Below are 24,374 nucleotides of genomic sequence, written 5' to 3' on the forward strand. Positions count from 1 at the left end.
TTGTCTTTGAAAATAATAAAAATTATAATCACACGGCAGGTGCTCTTGGGTATCTTTTCTTTTAAATGTGTGCAACAAAACAATTTTTAAATTACATAATGTAATTAATTAATTAATTAATTAATTTGTTGTTCCACACCACCGGGGCTTTATTTATTTATTTATTTTCATTCAGTATTTTATTTTATTTTTAATCCTCACCCAAGGATTTTTTTTTCATTGGTTTCTAGAAAGAGAGGAAGGGAGGGAAGAGGGGAAGAGAGAGAGAAAGATACATCTATTGCTTGCCTTCTGCACGTGCCTCTATGGGGGCTGGGGAATCTACAACGGAAGTATATGTCCTTGACCGGGAATCGAACCAGAGACCCTTTGGTCCACAGGCTGACGGCTCTAACCACTGAGAAAAACTGGCCAGGGCCATTCAGTATTTTATTTTTTTTCATATTAGGTTCAGGTGTACAGTATAGTGGTTAGACAATCATATACTTTACAAAGTACTTCCCCAGCTATTTCCAGTCCCCACCTGGCACCATACATAGTTATAATATTATTGACTATATTTCTGTGCTGTACTTTATATCCCTGTGACTATTTTACTTTATTTTTCTCTCTTTTTTAAAAAAATTTCTTTATTGATTAAGGTGTCACATATTTGTCCTCATCTCCCCATTCCCATCCCACACCCCTCCCCACTGATGCCCCAACCCCCTGTTGAACTTAACCATTGGTTAGGCTCATATGCATGCACACAAGTCCTTTGGTTGCCTGTGACTATTTTGTAACTGCCAATTTGTACTTATTTTTAAAAAAATATATTTTTATTGATTGCAGAGAGGAAGGGAGAGGGAGAGAGAAATAGAAACATCATCAATGATGAAAGAGAATCATTGATCAGCTGCCTCTTGCACGCCCTCTACTGGGGATCGAACCCACAACCCTGGCATATGCCCTTGACTGGAATAGAACCTGGGACCTTTCAGTCCGCAGTTCTCTATCCGACACTCTATCCACTGAGCGAAACTGGTTAGGGCCAGTTTGTGCATCTTAATCCCTTCACCTTTTCAGCCAGTTTCCCTCCCCCCACCCCTCTGTCAATCATCAGTCTGTTCTCTGTGTCTAGTCTATGAGTCTGTTTCTGTTTTGTTTGTTGATTTATTTAGTTCTTTAGATTCCACATACAAATAAAATCATATGGTATTTGTCTTTCTTTTTCTGATTTATTCATTTAGCATAATATCCCCTAGGTCCATCCATGCTGGCAAATGATAAGGTTTCATTCTTTTTTATGGCTGACTAGTATTCCATTGTGTAAATGCACCACAGCTTTTTTTTTTTAAAAAAAAAATCCACTTGGCTACTGATGGGCACTTGGGTTGTCTTCATATCTTGGCTATTGTAAATACCACTGCAATGACTATAGAGAGGCATAGATTCTTTTCAATTAGTGTTTTGGGTTTCTTCGGATATACTGTATACACCCAGAAGTAGAATCGCTGGGTCATAAGGCAGTTCCTTTTTTCATTTTTTGAGGAATCTCCACACTTTCCCACAGTGGCTGCACCAGTCTGCATCCCCACCAACAGTGCACGAGGGCTCCCTTTCTTCACATCATGCCAACACTTGTTTGTTGACTTGTTGACAATAGATAGCCATTCTGACAGGTGTGAGGTGGGACCTCATTGTGGTTTTAATTTGCATCTCTCTGGTGATTAGAGACATTGAGCATTTTTTTCGTGTCTATTGGCCACCCGTATGTCCTCTTTGGAGAAGTGTCCATTCAGGTCCTTTGTTGCGTGGGGGCATTTCTTAAGGTACATTGTTCAATTTCCTATGTTGGGCATATCGTCAAGAAGTACTAGTACAGGAGTTTGTCAGGAGTTATTATTTTTTTCTAGAATCCCCCGTTTGACAAAGGAAGACGAAGCATGAGTTTTTAATGAGAGGAACGGGTCAGCTGTAATTTCAGCTCTAGATCCAACACCCCGCTGCGGGGGGCCGTGTTGCTCTGGTGGCCCTGAGGAGTGTGACGAGCACCCTAATGGAGGCACTGGTGAAGGAAGGTGCCACGTGGCTGCTGCCACGTGGACCCAGGAAAGGACTCTCACCAAGGACAACACAAATGTTGCAGTCTCTGACCAGAAGGGAATTTGTCAGTGTTTAGCTTGGCTGGCATCCCACAACCTACCTTCTTGTGCAGTTAGAATCCTTTCCAGTGTAATGTGTGAAAAATCATAGGTCCCCTGCCCACGCCCTCCCAGAGCTGTGTCACCAACAGCTTTCAAATGTGTGCAAATTGGAAGACGGCTGGATCCCACATCTCCCTGTGGCATTTGCGGAAGCAAGTGCCTGTTAATAAGTGGCGTGACTCCCTGGGTCTCAGAGATGAAGACGTCCCTGTCACTGGAGCCCTGGAGAGGTCTCTGGCTGGGGCCTCGACTCTCAGCATTTTAATTGGCGGTAGACAGATGTGTGGGGAAGCTCAGCAGTTCCCGTCCGTGTCAGGAAGAACGCTGTGAACTAGCACCCCCTTGGCCCTTCTGTCCTCACACCTGGACGCGACAGGATGGCGACATGGTTGGTGGAAACAGCTATTGCTCAGGTCTCGGTGTCGGCCGATGGGTGGATTAAACCGGTTTAAGGCATGAACTTCAATTCTTTCTCCAGTGATTCTCAAACCTTGTTTTGCAAACCCCCAGAGCTTTTCTCTCAAGGGATGAGCCTGTTATTTCCAAGACAATATGATTTCTGTTTCATGTTAATAAAAAACATTAAAATATGTCATTGATGTAAAGTGATTTATACACTCAAAGCGCTCGCATTCCTCTGTTCTTCCTCCAATTCTGTTTCCTGATATATGAATTCCTGCTTCATTCTTCATTCTTTTCTATTAGTTTTATGACTTCTTCCTGAAGTCATTGAGTTAAATGCCTTCATGTAGTTTTAATTATACCTGCTGATTTATCAAAGATTGGATTGTATGCTAGTCTCCCACCAGGATTGTGACTTTTCACCACATCTTCATATATTTGAAAACAATTTGCTGTATGTATTTTGAATGTATTTTTATGTTGTAGAAGTCAGAGTTTCATGACTCTCCATTCTTCATTATGAAGTCAGATCGGAGCTCAAATCCTTCTTGGCTACTCTTAGCCGGTGATGGCCAGCTTTCCATTCTCCTGCAAACGTGGTGAAGATGCCAGTGTGATTTCTTTTGGATACTTAAGTTACACGACAGGATCAAAGTGAGGTGGGAAGAGCTGAGAGCACCTCCCGCCAGATGGCTTCCCTCTTCCCCCTGAGGAAGTGGGGACTGCGTGCTGCCACGTGAGACACAGAGCAGCGCTTCCTGTGGGTTTGCAAGGGCATCTTGAATCTAAAGACTACAGCTCGTTGATGTGAAAGACTTTTTGTTTTGTTGTGTGTGTGTGTGTGTGTGTGTGTGTGTGTGTGTGTGTGTGTTACTTTTTCAGGCTTTATGAAGGGATAATTAGACCAATTTTATAAACCTGGAATTATAATACACACATGATATTGGGGGGGACCAATATGCAGATATCACCTGTTGGGGGTCTCCTAAGCACCTGCCTTTGGTTCATCCAGCTGCCACCTGGAAGCTCATGTCCTCCAGTTCCTGGAACTGACCCACTTTCTGCAACTGACTAGATTCTGATGTTGGATTCTGTCTGACTTGACCCCAATCTCCGTGAACCTTACTGTCTTCAACTGTAAAGTGAGGAGGGGATTGGGTTACTTGATCCCTTAAAGACCTTGCCTGTCTTTAAGTTCAGACATTTGTTTGTTCACTTTTCTTCCACCCCTCCCCTCCCTTCCCCCTTCCTTCCACCCATGGGTCCATCCAGTGTCTGAGTGTTTGCTGTGTGCCAGGCACTGTGCTAGGTGCTCCCCCAATGGTGAGCAAATTAGACACAGTCCCTACCTCATTCATGGTGCTTTCCATGAGGTATATAAATTATATACCAAGTATGTAAGAGGCAAAATCAAATATCAATTATATATATTTAGTAGAAGTGCTATAACTAAGAGAACAATAGAGTGGGTGAGAATGTCTGTCAAGGTGACCTGTCTTATTTTGGGGTCAGAGAAATCTTTCTTGACAAGGCAAAGTTTAAACAAAAACAAGGTGAAGATTGGTAGAAAAGCATTCCTGGCAGAGAGATGAAGGAAGATAAAAATTCATGATACGAGAATACAGGTAATTATACTAACTGGAGATCTGTCGGTGGCATCCTTAGCGCTATGCCTGGACCACAGGGAGTGCCCGCAGAGGGGAGCTATGCCTGGACCACAGGGAGTGCCCGCAGAGGGGAGCTATGCCTGGACCACAGGGAGTGCCCGCAGCGGGGAGCTATGCCTGGACCACAGGGAGTGCCCGCAGAGGGGAGCTATGCCTGGACCACAGGGAGTGCCCGCAGAGGGGAGCTATGCCTGGACCACAGGGAGTGCCGCAGAGGGGAGCTATGCCTGGACCACAGGGAGTGCCCGCAGAGGGGAGCTATGCCCGGACCACAGGGAGTGCCCGCAGAGGAGAGCTATGCCTGGACCACAGGGAGTGCCCGCAGAGGGGAGCTATGCCTGGACCACAGGGAGTGCCCGCAGAGGGGAGTTGTTGCTCCTCTTTCTGTGCATGGTGTTGGGTGAGAGGGACTCTCTTTGGGGCTCAGGGCTTGTCCTTGGTCCAGTTGACGGCTTCTTTGTGGGGTCACTCTTGGAGTCTCTGCAGAAGCAGAAGCCTGCCACTCAGCACGGCCAGCCTGCGCGGCAGCTGCCTTTCCATCTGTCCCGGAAGGAGGGGGAGATGTCAGCCGGGGCCTTTGGGCAGCTGGGCATTCGGAATTGGCTGCGGCCATTTGCAACATTGGTTGGCACTGCAGAGGACGTGGAAGGTCAGGGTGATAACTGTCAAAGAACAGAGCCCACTCCCTTCCTTATCTCTTGGTCAGACCAAGCCACGCCCCCCTGCTCTTGCACTGTTGGGAAGACATTTTCCTCAGACCCCTCTGCTGAGAGCCAGGGCCATTTCTCTGGTTACAAAATCAAGTATCAACTTAAGAACGACAGACGGGTCTTCTCAGCATTCGGACAACGCAGTGTCAGGCTCCTGTGTGTGTGTAAATATTTGAAACAAGCCTTGTAAATACTTTTGTTCATTTGCAATTGTTTGCCCATTTGTTTAGCATTTAATATGGGGAGAGAAAAGAAGGCATAACTGCCCTGACTGGGTGGCTCAGTTGGTTGGAGTGTTGTCCCGTACACCAAAAGGTTGTGGGTTCGATTCTCAGTCAGAACACATACCTAGGTTGTGGGTTTGATTTCTGGTTGGGGTGCGTAGGAGAGGCAACCAATCAATGTTTTTTTTTTCTCTCTCTCCTCTCTCTCTAAAAACAAAACAAAACAAAACCCAATAAAAACATCCTCAGGTGAGGATTAAAAAAAAGAAAGAGGGCACAATTATTGCTCAGTAGGACCCCATAAGGTAACTTGGGCAATTTGTGCCCAGCGGACAATTGGCCGTGTCTGGAGGCATGTCGTTTGTCACAGCTGGAGGGGATTGCTGCTAATGAGCAGAGGCCGGGCGGCTGAGCATCCTGCATGCGTGACAGCTGCAAACAGCAGTGCAGTCCAAGACTGTGCACGGCTGTGGGACCTTATTGCTCTCATTGAAGTCCCAATTTTGTAAAGCCAGTGGGGGTGGGGTGTAAATTACTGATTATAGGGAATGATGTGTGTGTATGCATGTGTTGATCTCAATGGATTCAACCTTCATCTTCTCCTAGGTATTTTATGTATTATTATTTTCTTCAAAATAACTTGTTTTGGATAGATAATGCAGGGCTTGAAATCTTACAGGTATAACAAAGTATACAAGGTGTGCAGCAGCAGCGAGGTGTGCAGAGGCAGCAAGGTGTGCAGAGGTAACAGGTGTGCAGAGGCAGCAAGGTGTGCAGAGGTAACAGGTGTGCAGAGGCAGTAAGGTGTGCAGAGGTAACAGGTGTGCAGAGGTAACAGGTGTGCAGAGGTAACAGGTGTGCAGAGGTAACAGGTGTGCAGAGGCAGTAAGGTGTGCAGAGGCAGTAAGGTGTGCAGAGGTAACAGGTGTGCAGAGGTAATAGGTGTGCAGAGGTAATAGGTGTGCAGAGGTAATAGGTGTGCAGAGGTAACAGGTGTGCAGAGGCAGCAAGGTGTGCAGAGGTAACAGGTGTGCAGAGGTAACAGGTGTGCAGAGGTAACAGGTGTGCAGAGGCAGTAAGGTGTGCAGAGGCAGTAAGGTGTGCAGAGGTAACAGGTGTGCAGAGGTAACAGGTGTGCAGAGGCAGTAAGGTGTGCAGAGGCAGCAAGGTGTGCAGAGGCAGTAAGGTGTGCAGAGGTAACAGGTGTGCAGAGGCAACAAGGCATCTCCTCTCCTGTCCCTGGCTCTCGGTTCCCTTCTGTGAGGGACACCATGCTACTAGCTTTGCATGTCTTAGTGAAGAGGTATTTCAAGTACGCATCTTCCGATACCCTCAGTAGCACCATTAGCACACACTTGAGCGCATAGCTGAGATCTGAGAGCACCCGGCGCATCTGGAGCTGCCTCACTGGTCTGAACAGCCTCGCAGTGAGCCCTCCACAGCGCCGGCCAGTCTCCTGGTGACAGGCATCGGGCGGGCGGCCCAGTCTGCTGCAGCGAGTGCCCTGGCTGGGTGGAAGGGCTGTGCATTTCAGACTCGACTAGCGATTTCTAGCAACATGGTAGCAGATCTGTGCCCATGCGTTCACGTGCCCATTTCCGGTGCTCGTGACCTTCCCCTCCGGTGGGTTCCTGGGCTGAGACAGGCCCTCCGCCCTCCTCTGGGACTGAGTTCTCTCGGCCACCAGGCTAACTTGTTCCTAATCAAATGCAGTTCCCAAGGGTGGTTGGGAAGGAAAGTCGTGTCTGTCACTCAGAGGCTGAGCGCACGAGGTTGCCAAGGTTGCCGTATGATTTTTCCAAACGTCCCACGGCTCCCGCTGCAGCGAGAGCCCCCCTCTGCAGCCGGTGCTGCTTGATGGTGCCTCCGCCTTCCCCAGGGGCTTTCTCCTCGGGTTAGAAGGCGCGGGTCCTCTTGCTTGAAAAAAACCGTTAGCTCCGCGGGGCGCCCGCCGCTTGCTGCGCGCTCCTGAGCATCCGGAGCCTGCTGGCTGCCGTCTCCCGCGCAGGCTGGAAGCCGCGGTGTTTTTATCTGCAGGAAACAGCTTGGAGCGGAAGGCGAGTGAGAGTGGATGGATAGATGAGGGAACTGGAAGAGGAGGCAGCGTGGGAGCAATGTCTTCGTTAAGGACAGACATGCCGGTTTCCCTGCCTGTCTTTGGCGCCCCTCGTAGGAATTATAGGAAGTTGGGTTGCTTCCGCCCAACCCGCCCAGGACTCCCCTCCCCCCCATTTGGCTCCTGGGGTGGCAGACTGTTATCTGAGCTTGCGAGGGTCCCCCTGCGGGAATTGGCACCTTCTCTGAGGTCCCAAAGATCTGAGTGGCATCATCAGAAAGAACCTGTTCCAGCACTGGAGGCCGAGGAGCCCTGGCCTGGCAGGCACACCCCTCAGTTACCGGAGCTGGTGCAGAAGGCACTGTGGCTGCGGGGGGAGGGTACCCCGAACACAGCACACAGTACACAGCACACAGGGGGCACTCAGTAAATACTCCCTGAAGACAAGATGATAGGTGGGGGGACGGAGGCGGGGGAGGTCTGGGCCTGTCGGGCTTTTACCCCTGGGAGAGGCGTGATTGAACTCAGCTTCCCAGAGCTGGGAGGTGGGGGTCCCTTTCGGAAGCCTGGGCCTCGCTGCTGGTGAGGAAGACCTGGAGTGGCAGTGAGGAAGTATTTGCCTTTAAAAAATAGCCCTTTTACTTCGGATTATTTTTAGGTTTCAGAAAAGTGACAAAGTTAAATCAGAGGGTTCTTATACGCCCCTCACACAGTTCCCCCGATGCCAGTCTCGTGCCGGTGACACAGTTGCTCTGCTCTTTAGTAGGATAATTAGAAGTCCTTTGAGAATTCATATTCTGTTTGGATCTTAGTAATAACAACAACGAAATGATAATAAAAGCAGGGAGGGTAGTGGAGGTTAGCAGTGAAGGTAGTACTTTCTCTGTACCAGGCACTGTTCTAAGCCTTTTCCACACCTGTAGTAACTCATCTGCCCCTTTTAGCATCCTGGGAGGTATAGGCACTATTGTAGCAGTACCCATTTTACAGACGGAGAAGCTGAGGCGGAGCCGTTTAAGTGGAGAGGTAATACAGCTATCCTCTAGCCCAGTGATGGGCAACCTTTTGAGCTTGGTGTGTCAAACTTCGCCAAAAAACTGAGCATAACTCGGGTAGTGTGTCACTTTGAGGAAAAAACTAACTCCAAGACTCTAGTCGCAAATGTTTCATCCTCAGGAGCAGCAAATGTTTCATCCTCGGCATGTGGCTGCGTGTCATCAGAAATGGCTACGCGTGTCAGTGCTGACATGCGTGTCATAGGTTCGCCATCACTGCTAGCCAGTACGTGAAACCCAGGTTGTCTGGCAGATTCTCACTCCTCACTGGTGCTTTTACTTGGTAACACGAAGAGCTGTCTCTTGGTGACGATGTGCTCAGGACCTGGGCTCCAAGTATTATTTCTACCCCTCCCCCTGCTCAGAGGGCTGTGGTGACGAGCCCGGTGTTGTTGGTGTTGTTGGCATGCTTAGGGTAAAAATGCGTGGCCCTGAGATTTTGTGAGTAGGGGAAGACGAGAAGCTTAGCGTGTGTGTGTGTGTGTGTGTGTGTGTGTGTGTGTGTGTGAGAGAGAGAGAGAGAGAGAGAGAGAGAGAGAGGTGGACCAGGAGAGAGGTGAGGATCTGCTGGTTCCATTTTGGTTCTTTTCTTTCCATTTCTGCCTGGCCAGGCCACTCTGCAGGCGCTGGAGTAGCCATCACTTCTTTCTCAACGCTTGGTCAGAACCTGAACAGTGAGAAGGCCTTCGTTTTGAGAGTTAAAAACAAAATGTTAGCACTTCAGCTAATGACAAGCGTGTGCCTCGGGCCTGGAAGAGGTGAAGCCACTTGTGCCGGGGGTGGGGGGGGGGGGGTGAGGGTGGGGAGAGGAGGGCCTCAGCATAAACGCTGAGTTTGAGGTCCAGCTTTTGGACGGGTGGAGAGCACTGTGGCCGGGGCAGCAGCGGAAGGTTCTTGGGGTTGGGGGTCAACTTGACCTCATTTCCAGCATGGTCTTTGCAGCTTTCGGTGCCCCCTGCCTGGAATACTTGTCAAAGCCCAGTTCTTGCTCTTGGTCTGAGCTTAACCGTCACCTCCTCAGACAGGCCTTCACTGGCATCCTGTCTAACCCCCTCCTGGGTGTTTCCAGGGCATGAGCTTCATGAGGGAGGGTCTGTCTGTCCTGTTCACAGCATGATCCTCCAGTGCCTAGAACAGCGCCAGGCGCACAGTAGGCCCTTACTAAATATTTGTGGAAGAAATGAACAAGTGGGCTATTTCTGGTCCTGATCTGAGTCTTCTAGAACTTAGCTCTGTGAACATGAGCCTGTCTGTTTCGTGTGGAGGTGGGTTCCCTCAGGAAGCCTAAGCTGCATGAGGCGGGGGTGTGTCTCTCTTGTTCACCACCCAATGCCTGGCCAGGGGTGAGGGGTGTGGACTCTGGGGCCAGACTGGCTGGGTTCAAATCCCAGGTCTTCTAATTATCAGCTGTGTGGTCTTAATTAGTTACTGAGCCTCTCTGTGCCTCCGTTTCCACACATATATACACTGAGTGGCCAGATTATTATGATCTCTGAACGCATAATAATCTGGCTACTCAGTATATATCCTATATAATAAAAGGCTAATATGCAAATTGTCCCCTCGACCAGGAGTTCGACCAGCAGGCAGACCGGCCAACCACCCATGTCCCCCCTCCCTGGCCAGGCTGGCCGGACCCCACCCATGCACAAATGCATGCACCGGGCCTCTAATATATACATGGAGTGGCCAGATTATTATGATCTCTGAACGCATAATAATCTGGCCACTCAGTGTATATACAATATATGGGATAATAGCATCTGTCTCATGGGGTTGTTGAGATAATTAAATAAATTAATATTGGTTAAAATGCGGAGAAGAGGGCCTGGGGTATGGTAAAGCATTTCATAAATGTCAGCTGTTAGTGCTCAGCAAGTATTTCAGACATAAAGGTTGGAGGATCTTTACCCAAAATGCACTTTCCCTCTCGGAGTGGCAAAATCTCCCGTAAGAGGGAGGTGAGGGCGGATGGAGCTGGTCTGAGAAGCCCTGGAGACCCCAATCCAGGCACTTTATTCTCTCTGTTCTCTGGGGAAGGCAGCGTGCCGCGGGCCCTGTGCTGCTTCCCCGCTCTCGTTGCACCGGGCCTGTTAGGAGCAGCCCACGCTGGGGGTCTTGCTGTGGCTGTGGGCAGGGCGCTTCCCTTCAGAGAAGCTGTGGCTTGGCCCAGCCGGCTGCCGGGCCCGCTGGCTGGAATCGCAGCTCGGGGCGTGGGACTGGGTCCTAGGGATTTCTTCTCCTTGGCATTCGTGTCAGTTTTAAAAATAATAATAAAAGCAACACATACGCCTGCTGATAATTCCAGACAGTGCAGTACTCGCCACTCCATCCCTCCTCCTGCTCCTCCAGAGAGGGTGCCCAGGTCACAGGGTGCCCAGAGAAATCTGAAGTTGCGGAGGACAAACATACGGCAAAATTATCTGCTGTGTATGAAACCCAGATTTACGGGGTGTCCCATATTTTTATTTGCCAAACTTGACAACCCAGAGCCTCCCCTGTGATGAGTTTCCCGTGGTTTCCCAGCTGGGGCCACCGACGCCCTTTGGGACAGGCCTCCTCCTGGCGGAGTCCTGGCACCTGGAACAGTGTCTGGCACGTTGCGGAGCCTAATAAATGTTGGTGGCTGAATGGCTGAAAATGCTCCCCCCATTTTTCTTAGCACATTTGGGGATGTGTTCTGTAACACCATGTTGTTCACCGCTTTCCTTTTAACAACGCCTCATGGGGATCGATCCGCACAGCTGCCTCAGTTATTTCTGAGAGTGTCGGAGTCTTCCGGTGCACGGTGACGTATTTACCCATTCCTCCCACGGTGGGCACTGGGCTTGCTGAGTCTTCTGCTATTACAGACAGTGTGGCAACGCGCGGCCTGTGGGCGTGGACCGTGTGCGGGGAGGGGAGGGACGCGGAGGGGCCAGGGCTGCGGCTGCTGCACTGCTCTCCACAGCGGGGCTGTTTGTATTTCTCTCTGTGAAGTCTCATCTTTTGCCTCTTTTTAAAACGTTCTTATTGATTTTAACAGGTTTTTATCTCCTAAAGAACAGATCTTTTAGCTGGCATATGTTTTATGTATAATATAATCGTATATAAAATTGTTTTTTCAGCATTGAAAAATTGGTTTATTAGGGAATTTTTTACTCTGTAGATATTCGAATGTTCTTAGTCAAATTTATGACCCTTTCTTTTATGCATCCTACATTTCATTGCTTAGAAAGACCCCTCTCGATGGGATTATAGAGCAATTCTCTCATATTTTCTTTCACTACTTTAACTTTTTTCCCTTGCACTTAAGTCCTTAATCCGTCTGGAATTTATTTTGGTTTTAGGAAGGGGGTGAGGATCTAGCTTGATTTTCCACCAGATGGCCAGCCAGTTGTCCCAATACCATTTATTGAATAATCCATCGCTTCCCACAGAATTGAAATGCCGCCTTTATCATATATTAAACTGTGGGGGAGGGATTCTCATGTTCTGGGAGCCTCCAGGGCCAGCTAGGCAGCAAGGACTTTGTGGGGTTCAGCTGAGTAGAGGCACAGGCCCTGACCTAAGGGGGACATGGGCCCATGCCCCCATGATTCCTCCAGCCAGAAATTCTGTGTTCAGGGCCAGTGGGTGGCCTGGTGGGGAAGGGGCTGGGGAAGGGCAGGGCGTTCCCGGTGGGGGAGGGGCTTAGTGAGGGGCATTTCTCAGCTTTGGCACTACTGATATTTTGGGCCGGATAAGCCTTTCTTGGGGGCCGTCCTGTGTGTTTTAGGATGTTTATCAGCATTCTTGGCCTCCACCCACCAGATGCCCGTATCAGCGCTCACTCCATATTGTGAGAACCAAAGCTTTGTCCAGACCCGGCTGACATGTCCCAGGGTGTCAGCTTCGCAGGCGGGCTGGGCGGGCCTGATGCGTGCATGGAGGCCTCTCCTGGTTCCCAGGTTCCATCACTCACAGCATCACGGGCTGCAGACGCAGAGGAGCCAGGAAGGAGGTGCCTTTCTATCTCAGAGACCAGAGGCCCGGCTCTGAGTGTGGGGTGTGCTGGGGAGGGTGGGAGTCAGTAAGAGGAACAGGGTTTCCACCAGGCCCTGCAGAGAATCTTCAAAACCTCCCGTAGTCCCGGCCCAGGCATTTCCCCGCGCCACGCCCAGCCCAGGAGCAGTGACTCCCGAGGTGGTGGTTTTGTGACGTAACGGTGTCAGTTTATTGTCTCCTTTCCTGTGGGCATAAAGGGGTCCGTGGGCTTGTGTCTGGGGGTAGCACAGAAGTGTGGGTGTTTAGGAGATTGGGGTGGCAGGTGGGAAGACCAGTTCCATCCAGAACAGGTGGGTGTGGAGGTGAAACTGGAGAAGAAGGTGCAGTGGGTGGAACCGTGGGGCTGGGAGAGGGAGGAGGCAGCGGCCCGGCTGAGGTTTGAGCAGTATCTGCGGATGAAGCTGTCACCCGGCTGGGATTACGGGGGATGCGAGGCCGAGGAGGGGCCATGGCTGCTGAGTGGCCTGGGGGTGGGAGGAGTGACCTGGGAAGGTCCCTTTGGGAAGGTGTCTCGCCGATTGGACTGGGGTTCTGTGGCCGGCAGAGATGTGGGGAGGCCTGATGGCTGGCGGGAGAACCACTTTGGTGCAGGTGTGGCTGGAGCACAGGCCCTGAGGGAGGCAGGGAGCCAGGACAGAGAAGCGCCTCCGCTGCCGGCCAAGGGGTGGAGCCTTCCCTTTACTTTACAACACCTGTCGCCTGCTCAGCACCGAAGAGCCATGTCAGAGCGGCGCCAGGAGGCAGTGTGAACGCGCGGTGCCCCGCCCAGCGCCACCCCCACCCCTGACCACCGCCGTGAGCCTCCCCCCCCACCCCCCCCCCCCGTTCTCATGCACGTCATCGCATGCCCACCTCACACCCACTAGAATACACGCCCCTGAGGGCAGGGGTTCCTTGTGGTTTGTGCCCAGTGCCCAGAACAGTGCCTGGCACACAGTGGGCACGCTTTCTTCTTGGGGAATGAACGGATCCAGACTGACGTCACTGCCTGTCACCTTCGTGGTTCATGATCCACTTTCTGTGTCCATAGACACCTTTCCGTGGCACACTGTTCTGTACTGCTAGGCCACGGGCCCCTCTGAGTCCTCCCACAGTCTCCATCTCAGCGTCTCAGTCAGCCCGGGCCCCTGCTGCCTGTGAGTCCTCCCTGTGAGTCCTCCCACAGTCTGTATCTCAGCCTCCTAGTCAACCATGTCCCCTGTTGCCTGAAAGTCCTTCCTGTGAGTCCTCCCACAGTCTCCATCTCAGCCTCCTAGTCAGCCAGGCCCCCTGCTGCCTGTGAGTCCTCCCTGAGAGTCCTCCCACAGTCCCAATTTTAGCCTCATAGTCAGCCAGTCCCCCTGCTGCCTGAGAGTCCTCCCTGTGAGTCCTCCCACAGTCTCCATCTCAGCCTCCTAGTCAGCCAGGCCCCCTGCTGCCTGTGAGTCCTCCCACAGTCTGTATCTCAGCCTCCTAGTCAGCCAGTCCCCCTGCTGCCTGAGAGTCCTCCCTGTGAGTCCTCCCACAGTCTCCATCTCAGCCTCCTAGTCAGCCAGTCCCCCTGCTGCCTGAGAGTCCTCCCTGTGAGTCCTCCCACAGTCTCCATCTCAGCCTCCTAGTCAGCCAGGCCCCCTGCTGCCTGAGAGTCCTCCCTGTGAGTCCTCCCACATCTCAGCCTCCTAGTCAGCCAGACCCCCTGCTGCCTGAGAGTCCTCCCTGAGAGTCCTCCCACATCTCAGCCTCCTAGTCAGCCAGGCCCCCTGCTGCCTGAGAGTCCTCCCTGAGAGTCCTCCCACAGTCTCCATCTCAGCCTCCTAGTCAGCCAGGCGGTGAGAGCAGCAGACCACAGCCTGGGCGGCTTAGACAGCACATCATTCCTCACAGTCCCGGAGGCTGAAGCCTGAGATCGGTGCCAGCGGCGAGGGCTCTCTGTCCTCACAGGGTGGGGAGCAGAGAGGGAGGGCGTGCTCCCAGTCATGGGCTCCGCCTCCTCAGGCAGCCACGCTGGGGATTAAGCTCCAGTGTGAATTCCGGGGCAACACAGACATGTAGTTCGTAGCAACAAGGAGTGCTGGGGAGGAGGGTGGGGGGCACTGCTCCCCTCCGAGGTGCTTGCCCCCAGCACTTCCTGGTGTGTGGTCAGTGCCCCGTCCTCATACCTGCCCCTCCGTGCCTCCCGCTGTCCCTGCGGGCCACAGGCCACACCCTGCTTGTGACAGATCGATGGCCCGGCCTGATGCAGAGTCAAGCACGTTGGTGGGCACAGAGAGGGCACCACGCAAACATCAGTTTCATCCTTGAGAGCAAAGTCTGCCCGAGTGCCAGTGGGGCAGGGCGCGGAGCAAGCTCCTTAGGCCTGGCCCTGGCCAGCGTTAGGTCTCAGTGGGCTCTCCCCTTCTGTTCTCTCCAGATTCTTCTGATGGGACGAGGGAAGCCCACTCGGGCTGGTGTGTTAGCTAGTTGGTCGGTGCAAAGTTAATTAGTTGCCATTACTAGTTCATGCTCTCTAACACCCCAACCCCCACCCTAATGGAGAGAGACCTCCCAGCTCAGGGCCTTAGGCAGGCAATGAGGCCAAGCCAGAGTGAACAAACTTTATTTATTTTTCCGTTGTGTTTATTTTTATGGTTGACTGCTAGTTACACTAAAAGATGCTGGTTTTTCATTCCATTAAAAATAGTTTATTATTGCCCAGCTGGTTTGGCTCAGTGGTTGAGCGGCGACCAATGAACCAGGAGGTCACGGTTATATTCCCAGTCAGGGCACATGCCTGGGTTGTGGGCTCGATCTCCAGTGGGGGGAGTGCAGGAGGCAGCTGGTCAGTGATTCTCTCTCATCATTGGTGTTTCTATCTCTCTCTCCCTCTCCCTTCATCGCTTAATCAATAAAAATATATTTAAAAAGTAAGTCATTTTAAAGAAAAATGTTAATGGTATTGCAGATGGTGCGTGGACGTGGCGGGTTTCACGAAGGTGGTGTACCATGATGGAAGACCAGGCGCTCTGCCTGGACAAGGCCCCTCCACGGGCTGCGTCCCACCGTCTCTCCGGGCTTATGTCCTCCTTCCTGCAGTCTCAGTGCAGCCAAGCTGGCCTTCCATTGTCCCCAAGAGCTCTCCTTTCTCAGAGGGGATGTGCTGGGATGTGCTCCTCCCCCTCAATCCCCTGGAATCGGCAGTGCTAACCCTTCACTGCAGCTTCCTCTCTGTCTCCCTGATGGCTTTGCTGGTGAATCCGTCCCCTCCACTATGGGTGCTGTGAGGCAGGGTCTGTGTTCGACAGCACAGCCTATTCCATAGGTGGTTAGCAGACACTTGCTGCATCTACCGACCTTCCTCGGAGCCGCCCCTCGGCCTGGAGCCGCCCCCGCGTCCTGACTCTTGCCTTGCTTGCTGTACTCTCAGTTTGTGGTTCACTCTCCAGTGAACTTACTTCCAGCTGTTTGGGGCTATTAGCCAGACATCTTCATGGCCCAGTGTTGCATCGCAGATCAGCGAGCTGGACAAGATGCCTTAATGAGCCAGTTAGTTAGGAGTCATCTTTATTGCGTGCAGGTTCAGAGCAGATTACCTCTGTCAAATTCTGAACACCCAAAGGAGGAAGCATTCTCTTTTTATATCTTTTTCAGGTCCTTGTGTAAGTTATTTTTACAGACAATTTGTAACCTTGAGTATATATCATATCTAACAAACACCTGTAACCTTGAGTATCATATCTATACAGGCACCTGGCATCAATATCAGCGTATCAGTTAGATGGCTAGCTTGCAAGGTCAGAAAATTAAGTTTATCTTTTCTATTCAAGCAAAATCAAAGTTATTTTACAGTCTAAAAATAACAGAGTTGACCCACAGAATAAGAGACTAAGAATAACAGAGTAAACAGCAGGTTCAAACAGCAGTTTTCCAAAGGAGGGATTACTACCTTCACCAGGAGGACAGAGGGAGGGGCCTGTGTTAGATAAGTTTTTTTGATTCCAAGTTACAGAAACCAACTCAAGTCAGCCACAGCCAGAGGGGATCTAGTAAGAGAATGCAGGCAATTGCTTGGGGCCAAGGGAAGGTTGGTCTGGCCCAGGGGTTGGCAAACTCATTAGTCAACAGAGCGGCAAACAGTGGCTCGCAAGCCGCAGTTTGCCGACCACTGGACTCTGGCCGAAGGAGGAGAGACGGCTGGGGTCTCCATCTCGTCTCTGCTTCTCCTGTCTATATCCATTAGCCTTGCCTCTGTGCACACCTGCTCTCTTTGTTTCTTATTCTACATATGGGACGGAAGGTGCCATCCCCTATCTGCCTAGTGTTCATCCCTTAGCATCTCAGCCTGCATTCTAAAGTCCGTGAAAGAATCCAGTGGCCTCAGAGATCTGGTGGCCAATGATCTGGAGCAAGGGGTGGGATCACAGGGCACCAGGATTGGGGGGTGGGTGCAGGGAGGCAGCCCAGGGGTTACCAGTGGTGTGGTTACTGAGGCAGACCTGGCGCCATGAACCTGCGCCTCCTTCCCGAGGCTCCGAGGATGTCATCTGCGAGTGGGAAAAGAGCCTGATGTGACAGACAGTTACCCACAGACTGGCTAACCTTGCCGGCTCTTTATAGACAGCTTCGGAGAGGGAGAGTAGCGTCTGCTCCATTGCTGGGGCAGGAGGTGCTTCCCTCTCCCGGCTCCTCTGTGGCCTTCATCTCACCATTCCTGCCCAGGTGCTGGCGGCTTTGGGCGCTGTGCAATAGAAAGGAGACTGTTCCCTGCTTCTGGGGCTGTTGCCACTCCCCGGGGTTCTCAGTTCAGGTTGTGTCCCCTTTGTGTCACGTGCCGGGGGGCCGAGGATGCCCCAGTCTCTGCTCTTGTCTTGGGGGTGAGGATGCTCCCTGGTATGTGGAACTGTTCTCAAGCCTTTAAGCCTCAGTTACTTACTCTGCACAGTGGGACAAGTGTAGCTACCACTGGCATTTGGGGGTTTGACATTTGTGGTTACCCAGAAGATCCTTGGCACAAGGTCATAGGCCACTGTTTTGAAGGTCTGATTTGAATTGGATGCTTGGTAAGATTCGGGAGAAGCAGAGGGTGTTGTGGCCACGATGTGGGCTCTGGAGTGAGGCTTGCTTGGGGTCAAGACACTCCCCCTTAGCTGGGTGACCTTGCGCAAGATATCTCTCTATGCCTCATTTTTAAAATTTAATTAAAAAAAAGTGTGTGTATATTTGCATTCAGTATTATTTTATACTAGCGTTCCCGTTGCAGGAAAAATCCTACAATAGGGTTTCCTGCTGCACTCTACCCCGGCCCCGCCTCCGATCCTCCCTTGTCCCCCGGCCTGCCTTCTCCGCCAGCCCACCCCGCTCTCCTTCCTTCTCCCCCGGCCCCGCCTCCGATCCTCCCTTGTCCCCCGGCCCGCCTTCTCCGCCAGCCCACCCCGCTCTCCTTCCTTCTCCCCCGGCCCCGCCTCCAATCCTCCCTTCTCCCCCCCCCCCCCCCCCGGCTTGCTTGCTTCTCCGCAGCTTTGCTCCCTTCAGCATCTCTTGGCTTCTTTCTAAGCTGTCTTGATATGCAAATTAGCTGCTATCTTTGTTGGGAGTAATTTGCATACTCGTCCTGATTGGCTGGTGGGCGTGGCTTGGCTGGTGGGCATGACTTGGGTGTAGCGAGGGTGCGGTCAATTTGCATATTTGTCTATTATTAGGTAGGATTCGTTTCAGGTATACAGCATAGCGGTGAGACAATCATATACTTTACGAAGTGTTCCCCTGATATTTCCAGTGCCCACCTGGCCCCACACGTAGTTATTACAACATTATTGACTATATTCCCTATGCTGTGCGTTACATCCTGTGAATCTGTTTCATTTTCTTTACCCAGAAATGGGGACCATAATAGGACCTGGAATTAAATGAGTTAAGACAGAGCCTTTAGAAGAGTAAGCCCTCAATGCATGCTGCCCCCAGCCTTCTCCCTAGTGGCCTGCAGCCTCCCGGGAAGGGAGCAGCCTGCTGTGCCTCACCCCTGTGGTCTTGGGTGCTGCCCCCCAGGCCGAAACTTGGGGGCAGGCATGCTCCTCCAGAACCATGTAGCAGGGCAGGTTGGGGCCAGGCAGGTATTTGGGGTCCTGCTGCTTCCCTTGTCTGTACCTCTGACATGAAGCCCTGTGGGTGGCCTTCTCTGGCTGTGATGTGATTTGGGCCTGTTTTGTGCTGGAAAACGGCAGATTCCCTTGGTGGCCTCCTTCCTGTCCTGTTCCTCTGCCCCTGTGCGCCCCCCCCTCCCCACCCCCCCACCCCCGTGAGCCCCAGTCTCTGGGTCTCCGTGAACTCCTGCAGTTTTAATGAATACACAGCCCTGTGTACACGACTGAAATGCGAGCCTGGTGCCTATTTGATGCTGAGATTGACAGCCCTGCCTTTCAAAGCCCTGCCTCCCTCTCTCTGCACCTGGCGGTCCTCCTGCGCTCTCCCCAGACAGTGCACTCAGGGGAGGGCCTGCGAGGGAGTGGAGCGTATGGGACAGAAGCCGAAGGTGGAGTCTTCATATTTTTAATTGAAAAACGTTTAAGTGCAAATTGGTAGCTACAAAACAGCCATGGGATGTGAAGTACAGCATCAGGCGGACAGTCCGTGAGGCTGCAACGCCTGGACGTGCAGGTGGCCCTAGCCTAGACCGCCTTGGTGGCCACTTCGTAAGGTCTATAAGTGCCCAATCACTACGCTGTACACCCGAACCCCATGTAATATTGTGTCAACGTATCGGAAAACAAATTTTAAAAAAGATGTTTAAAATTTTCTAAATGCTTGCCTATCATAGAACCATTAGAAAATGAAGCTAAACCAAGAGAAAATAAAAACCACCCACAATGCCACTACTCAGGAAGAAGCTAAGCATTAACATTTGGGTTGATTCTTGACTTTAATCAACATTGATAGGTGCGTTAAGTTAAAATTAGAAACCAGAATTAAAGCGCATTGCTCTGAAATCTGCTTATCCCTAACGCGTGGTGAACACCGCACGGCAGGAGATGCAGGCGAGGGGCGGGTCAGACCCCGTGTCCTGTCCTCTGGCGATATGCATGTCTGAGCTCTCAATTTAACTTCCGATAGCTGTGTCCGCCCGCTGGTTCAACATTAAAAGGTACACAGGGTTTACCTTGAGAAGTCTCTTCTAGCCTCGACTGTGTTTCTCCTCCCACAGGCAGCCACTGTCACCAGGCTCGTGTGTACTCTGTACATGCATCATAGACACTGTTTCTCGCCCTCACACACATTCCAGCTTTAGCTTACCTTGCCCTTTCCACGTGGCAATACACCCTGGGGCTTGTTCCATGTCAGCACATAAAGGACATCTCCTTCTGTTTTAAAGACTGCACCGTGGTCCCCGACACGTGGTCCCCGACATGGCGTCTCTGGTGCGTTTTTATTTTATTTATCTATTTATTTTTAAAATATATTATATTGATGTTTTTACAGAGAAGAAGGGAGAGGGAGGGATAGAGAGTTAGAAACATCAATGAGAGAGAGAAACATCGATCAGCTGCCTCCTGCACACTCCCCACTGGGGGATGTGCCCGCAACCAAGGTACATGCCCTTGACTGGAATCGAACCTGGGACCCTTCAGTCTGCAGGCCGATGCTCTATCCACTGAGCCAAACCAGTCAGGGCTCTGGTGCATTTTTAAAAGTGGGGGTGCTGACTCTAAGCCACCTTTGCTATGGTTTTGTCCGAGCTCCCTGTCCCTATGGCCTGGCCAGGAGCAGCTAAAGAAAGGCTGCCGCCCAGGGACCAGGAGGGACCACGGGGCCAGGCCACCAATGGGATTGGCCTGGACAGATTTGAGTGACAAAGAGCAGGGCCTGGGAGCCGCTTGCCAGGTGACGGTCACTGGCAAAAGGCCATTTGTGACTTATCTGCCGTGTCCAGATGGACGACATCATAAACAGAGCCACTGACCTTCACTTCTGCCAGGTTGAGAGGGTGTTTCAGATGCCCAGCGAGAGGCTCAGTGTTTCTTCACACTCGGCAGGAGGTCGGAGGGTATCAGAGGGTGAGTGATCTCTCAAAGCCGGTCAGCGCGAGAAGGAATTCCGTGTCCTCGCAAACACCCACCTGCCCCGACTTGAGGCTGGGACGCAGTAATGGAAGCGCTGCTGACTCCTGGTGTTTCCCGGGGGCTGGAATGACTGCCCGCCCCGAGGGTCTTGACCAGGTCACGGGACCAGTCCCGAGCTGTACCGTGAGAGGAGTGCACAGGTCTCAATGAGTGGGTTTGTCAGCAAGGGCGGCGGAAACCCCCAACGCTGAGGGGCGATGTGGCCACGTGAGTGAGCGGTGTGGCCTCTAAACCACAGGGGCGATTTGACTTGGGGCGGCGTTTCCCACGCTGGGAGGCTGGGAGGGAGCCCACAGTGTAGGGGGGAAATGGATGGTGCTGATGGGGAAGCTGCGAGGCTTTCTGTGAACACCCAGGAAGTGGGCTCTGGGTCCCCTAGAAGAGCCCCACTTTATACTCCCCCCTAAATTTCAGGCACCTCCACAGGACCGAGTTTCCATGGCCGAGTGGTCTCAGGCAGGAATAAAGACTCTTTCTCTCTTGGGCTGCTTGTTTTGTGAGGGATGGAACGAAACAGATTCCAACCAAACGCCGCATGAAGCAATTAAAAATCTCAGTCTTAAATGACTGCTGGACCAAAGAGGACTCCACTCTACATGGCGGAGAGGCTCAGGCAGACAGCTCGAGGGAAGCGAAGGGGCCGCATGGCTGGCGGGCGTGCTCTGTGCCTGTTAGTTCCGTTCGGCCCGGCCTTCCCCAGGAGACTTTCCAGGCGGTGTTTGGAAGGTGAAGCATTCATTTTGTTGTCCACATTCACACGTGTTTGTTTACAATGTCATGGAACTATATTATCCATCGAGTGTATTTGTAAGCCTCCATCACAGTGCGATGTGAGGGGTGTACGTTGTGAGGGCGCACAGGGAAAGCTGTTTTGAAAGAAGCCGTGGCTCTTCACTTTGAGAATGCTTCCTGGGATACATCCTCCGCCAAACCGAAGGACGCCACGTACACAGCACATCTGAGAAGGCCCGAGGAAGCTGCTCTGAATATTGAGGCTCCTGGTAGGACAGGCATGCGAGAATCTGGAACCAACATCTTCAGGCTTCCTGGAGTCTGAAACAAATGCTGGATAGAGTTCCTGAGTATGTTTTCATGATCTCTGCCATGTAACCAGATATCTATATATTTCAAAACGGAGGATATTTGATCAGTTTCTCTTTTTACATGAAAGCAACATGCGCATCATTGCAGAAATAAGAAAGTAGGATCATGCAGGCTGGTGCAGCCACTGTGGCAAACAGTGTGGCGTTTCCTAAAAAAATTAAAAATGGAACTGCCATTTGATCCAGCGATTCCACTTCTGGGACTATATCCTTAGAATCCCAGATCACCAATCAGGAAGAATATGTACACGCCCCTATGTTGATTGCAGTGTTATTTATGATAGTCAAGACGTGGAAACAGCCATCAGTAGATGAGTGGATAAAAAAACGGTGGTACATTTACAGTACACAATGGAACACTAAGAGGCTGTAAAAAAGAAGGGTCTCCTACCCTGTGCAACAGCATGGAGGGACCTGGAGGTTATTATGTTGAGTGAAATAAGCCAGGCGGAGAAAGACAAATATCACATGATCTCACTTATATGTGGAATCTAATGAACAAAATAAACTGATTAACAAAATAGGTCCAGAGGCCTGGATGCCTGGAACAGACTGATAGATCTCAGAGGGGAGGTGGGTGGGAGGGACGAGAAGAGATTAACCGGAGATCTTCTATGCATTAAGCCCATGGTCACAGAGAACGGTGTGGTGAGGGCGGGGGCTGGGTGGGGGTGGGCAAAGGAAGGGAAAATGGGGCACATCTGTAATAGTGTCAATAAAATAAAAGAAATGAAATAGGATAAAGCAAAAAGCAAAAAGAAAAAGGCAGGGAAGAGTGTAGGTGAGCCAGCACTTGTAGAGAAGATGCCATGAAGGACTCAGGCTCCTTCTTCCTGCTCCATCAGTCTTAGCAGGTAGGTGATTTTCCCCCTTATGGTCACAGAATGGCTGCAGAACCTCCACGCATTTACTCTATATTCCAGGCCTGGAGAGTATGGAATGGCCAGAACTCTTCCTCGCAAGGCTTTGCCTGTTTTGCTTGAGGAGGGACAGTGACTCTCTTTCCAGGGCATCGGTCTGTGTCTTTATTGGCTGGGGCTGGGAATTAGAATGTTTTTCATGTGGGAGCATTGGACAACAATATCGGGGCTTTGTAGGAAGAAGGAAAGGGGGTTAGGGATGGCTGGTGGGTGTGCACCTTACGGATCTGCCACAGAAGGACCCCCTCTTGGTCTTCATCGATTTGTTCCCTTCATAGCATTTTCTACACATTGTAGTTTAATCATAATTATTAATTCTTACCAGACAAAATTTATTAGTTTTTGTCTGTTTCCTCCCCCAGGCAGGGTCATGCTTCTCTGTAGCAGGCTAGTAAGCACTGTGGAGGGAATGACTGCAGAGGGCTTTCCTGTTTCCTGTTCCGTGCAGAGGTCATGTTTGTTTTCTGCATTGTTACCCACTGAGATGGGTTTTGCCAGAATTCGGGCATTTCTCTTTTCACCATTTTCAGTGTGTGACTAAAGGAGACGGAAAAGTTGAGATCTCTAAAAATGAGCTTTGACAGCTTATTTTCCCAGAGGTGGTTGGGGGTGGAGGGTGTTGGGACAGAGGGGAGCAGCCTTATCTCCCGGCTGTTCTTCATCAGCTCCTGTAAGCCATCCCTCTCTCTCTGCCCTAGAAGTTCTGGAGCAGCCAGCCCCGTGTGATGTTCTGTAGCCGTGCCCCTGCTGCACGCAGCATCCCTCCTCCACCCCGTGTGCGGTGTGCGGTGTGCGGTGTGCGGTGTGCGGTGTGCGGTGTGCGGTGTGTGTGTGGCGGCTACAGGCACACCCACGGGATTCTTGTCCCTCAGCCAGAGCTCGTTGGATTAGCCGTTGGCTCACAACAACTTGTGTGCAACTCATGCACAGGGCTTGAATCTCGCTCTCCCAGGTCCTTTCTGGGTCGTGCCATTTTATCATAAAGAAAGGATGCTTATTGACTGCCATGATTTTTAAAATTGTGGTGAGCTACCTGTAACATAAACTTACCATCTTCACCATTTCTAAGCGTGCACTCAGGAACGTTAAGCACACTCACATGACTGTGCTACCCATGTCCAGAACTGTTTGTCTTGCAAAACTGAAACTGCCCTCATTAGACAAGGACTCCCCATTCCTCCCTCCCCTCAGCCCCTGCAACCACTATTCTGATTTCTGTCTCCGGGATTTTGACTATTCTAGGTGCATCATAAGTATTTGTATTTTTGTGTCTGGCTTATTTCACTGAGCATCATGTCTGTAAGGGTCACCCATGTTGTAGCATGTGTCAGGGTTCACTTCCTTTGTAAGCCTGCATAAGATTCTATTGCATGTATACGCCACGTGTTGTTTCTCCATTCATCCACTGATGGATACTGGGGTTGCTTCTGAAACCTTTTGGCTACTGGGGATAAAGCTGCTATGAACATGGGTGTACAGATATCTTTTCAAGTCTACTTTTAATTCTTTCGGATGGATACCCAGGAATGGAATTGCTGGATCGTATGGCAGCTCTCCTTTTAAGACTTTGAGGAATCTCCACACTGGTTTCTGTTGTGGCTGCATTCCAGCCAGCGGTCTATAAGGGCTGCAGTTCTCCACATCCTCATCAACACTCGCTATCTTCTGTTGTGTTTTTGGTAGCCACCTCAGTGGGCGTGGGGCCGCGTCTCATTGTGGCTTTGGGGTGCATTGCCATGCTGGGGAGTAATGTTGAGCATCTTTCCATGTGTGTATTGGCCGTTTGTGCACCATCTCTGGAGAAATGACTATTCAAGTCCACTTGCATGAATTGCATTATCACGTCCGTATTGATTCAGGCAAGCCAACTGGAATAAACTCTGGCATTTAGACTGATTTTGTGATATTCTGCAAATAAATTGTGCCCCCAAATAACCTCGCCTTTCTGGAAGCAGG

At 51.2% G+C, this 24,374-nt stretch overlaps 1 protein-coding gene across 4 annotated transcripts in view; it reads left to right on the top strand.

Annotated features, from left to right (window-relative positions):
* Window positions 1–24,374, top strand: part of PRKCB (protein kinase C beta) — a 305,124-nt gene that overhangs the window by 51,778 nt on the left and 228,972 nt on the right. Inside the window, exons 1-2 of one of the 4 annotated variants that reach the window (XM_054714438.1) lie at window positions 20,296–20,329; window positions 20,810–21,121. The exons of 2 other annotated variants lie outside the window; for them this stretch is intronic. In XM_054714438.1, the coding sequence (XP_054570413.1) occupies window positions 20,959–21,121 (163 nt within the window). In that variant the 5' untranslated portion in view covers window positions 20,296–20,329; window positions 20,810–20,958. Of the gene's footprint in view, window positions 1–20,267; window positions 20,330–20,809; window positions 21,122–24,374 lie in introns of those variants that run through there. One more of the 4 variants, XM_054714439.1, reaches the window with a different exon arrangement.

This window comes from Eptesicus fuscus, chromosome 4 (assembly GCF_027574615.1).
Source record: "Eptesicus fuscus isolate TK198812 chromosome 4, DD_ASM_mEF_20220401, whole genome shotgun sequence".
In the NCBI taxonomy this organism is placed as follows: Eukaryota; Metazoa; Chordata; class Mammalia; order Chiroptera; family Vespertilionidae; genus Eptesicus; species Eptesicus fuscus.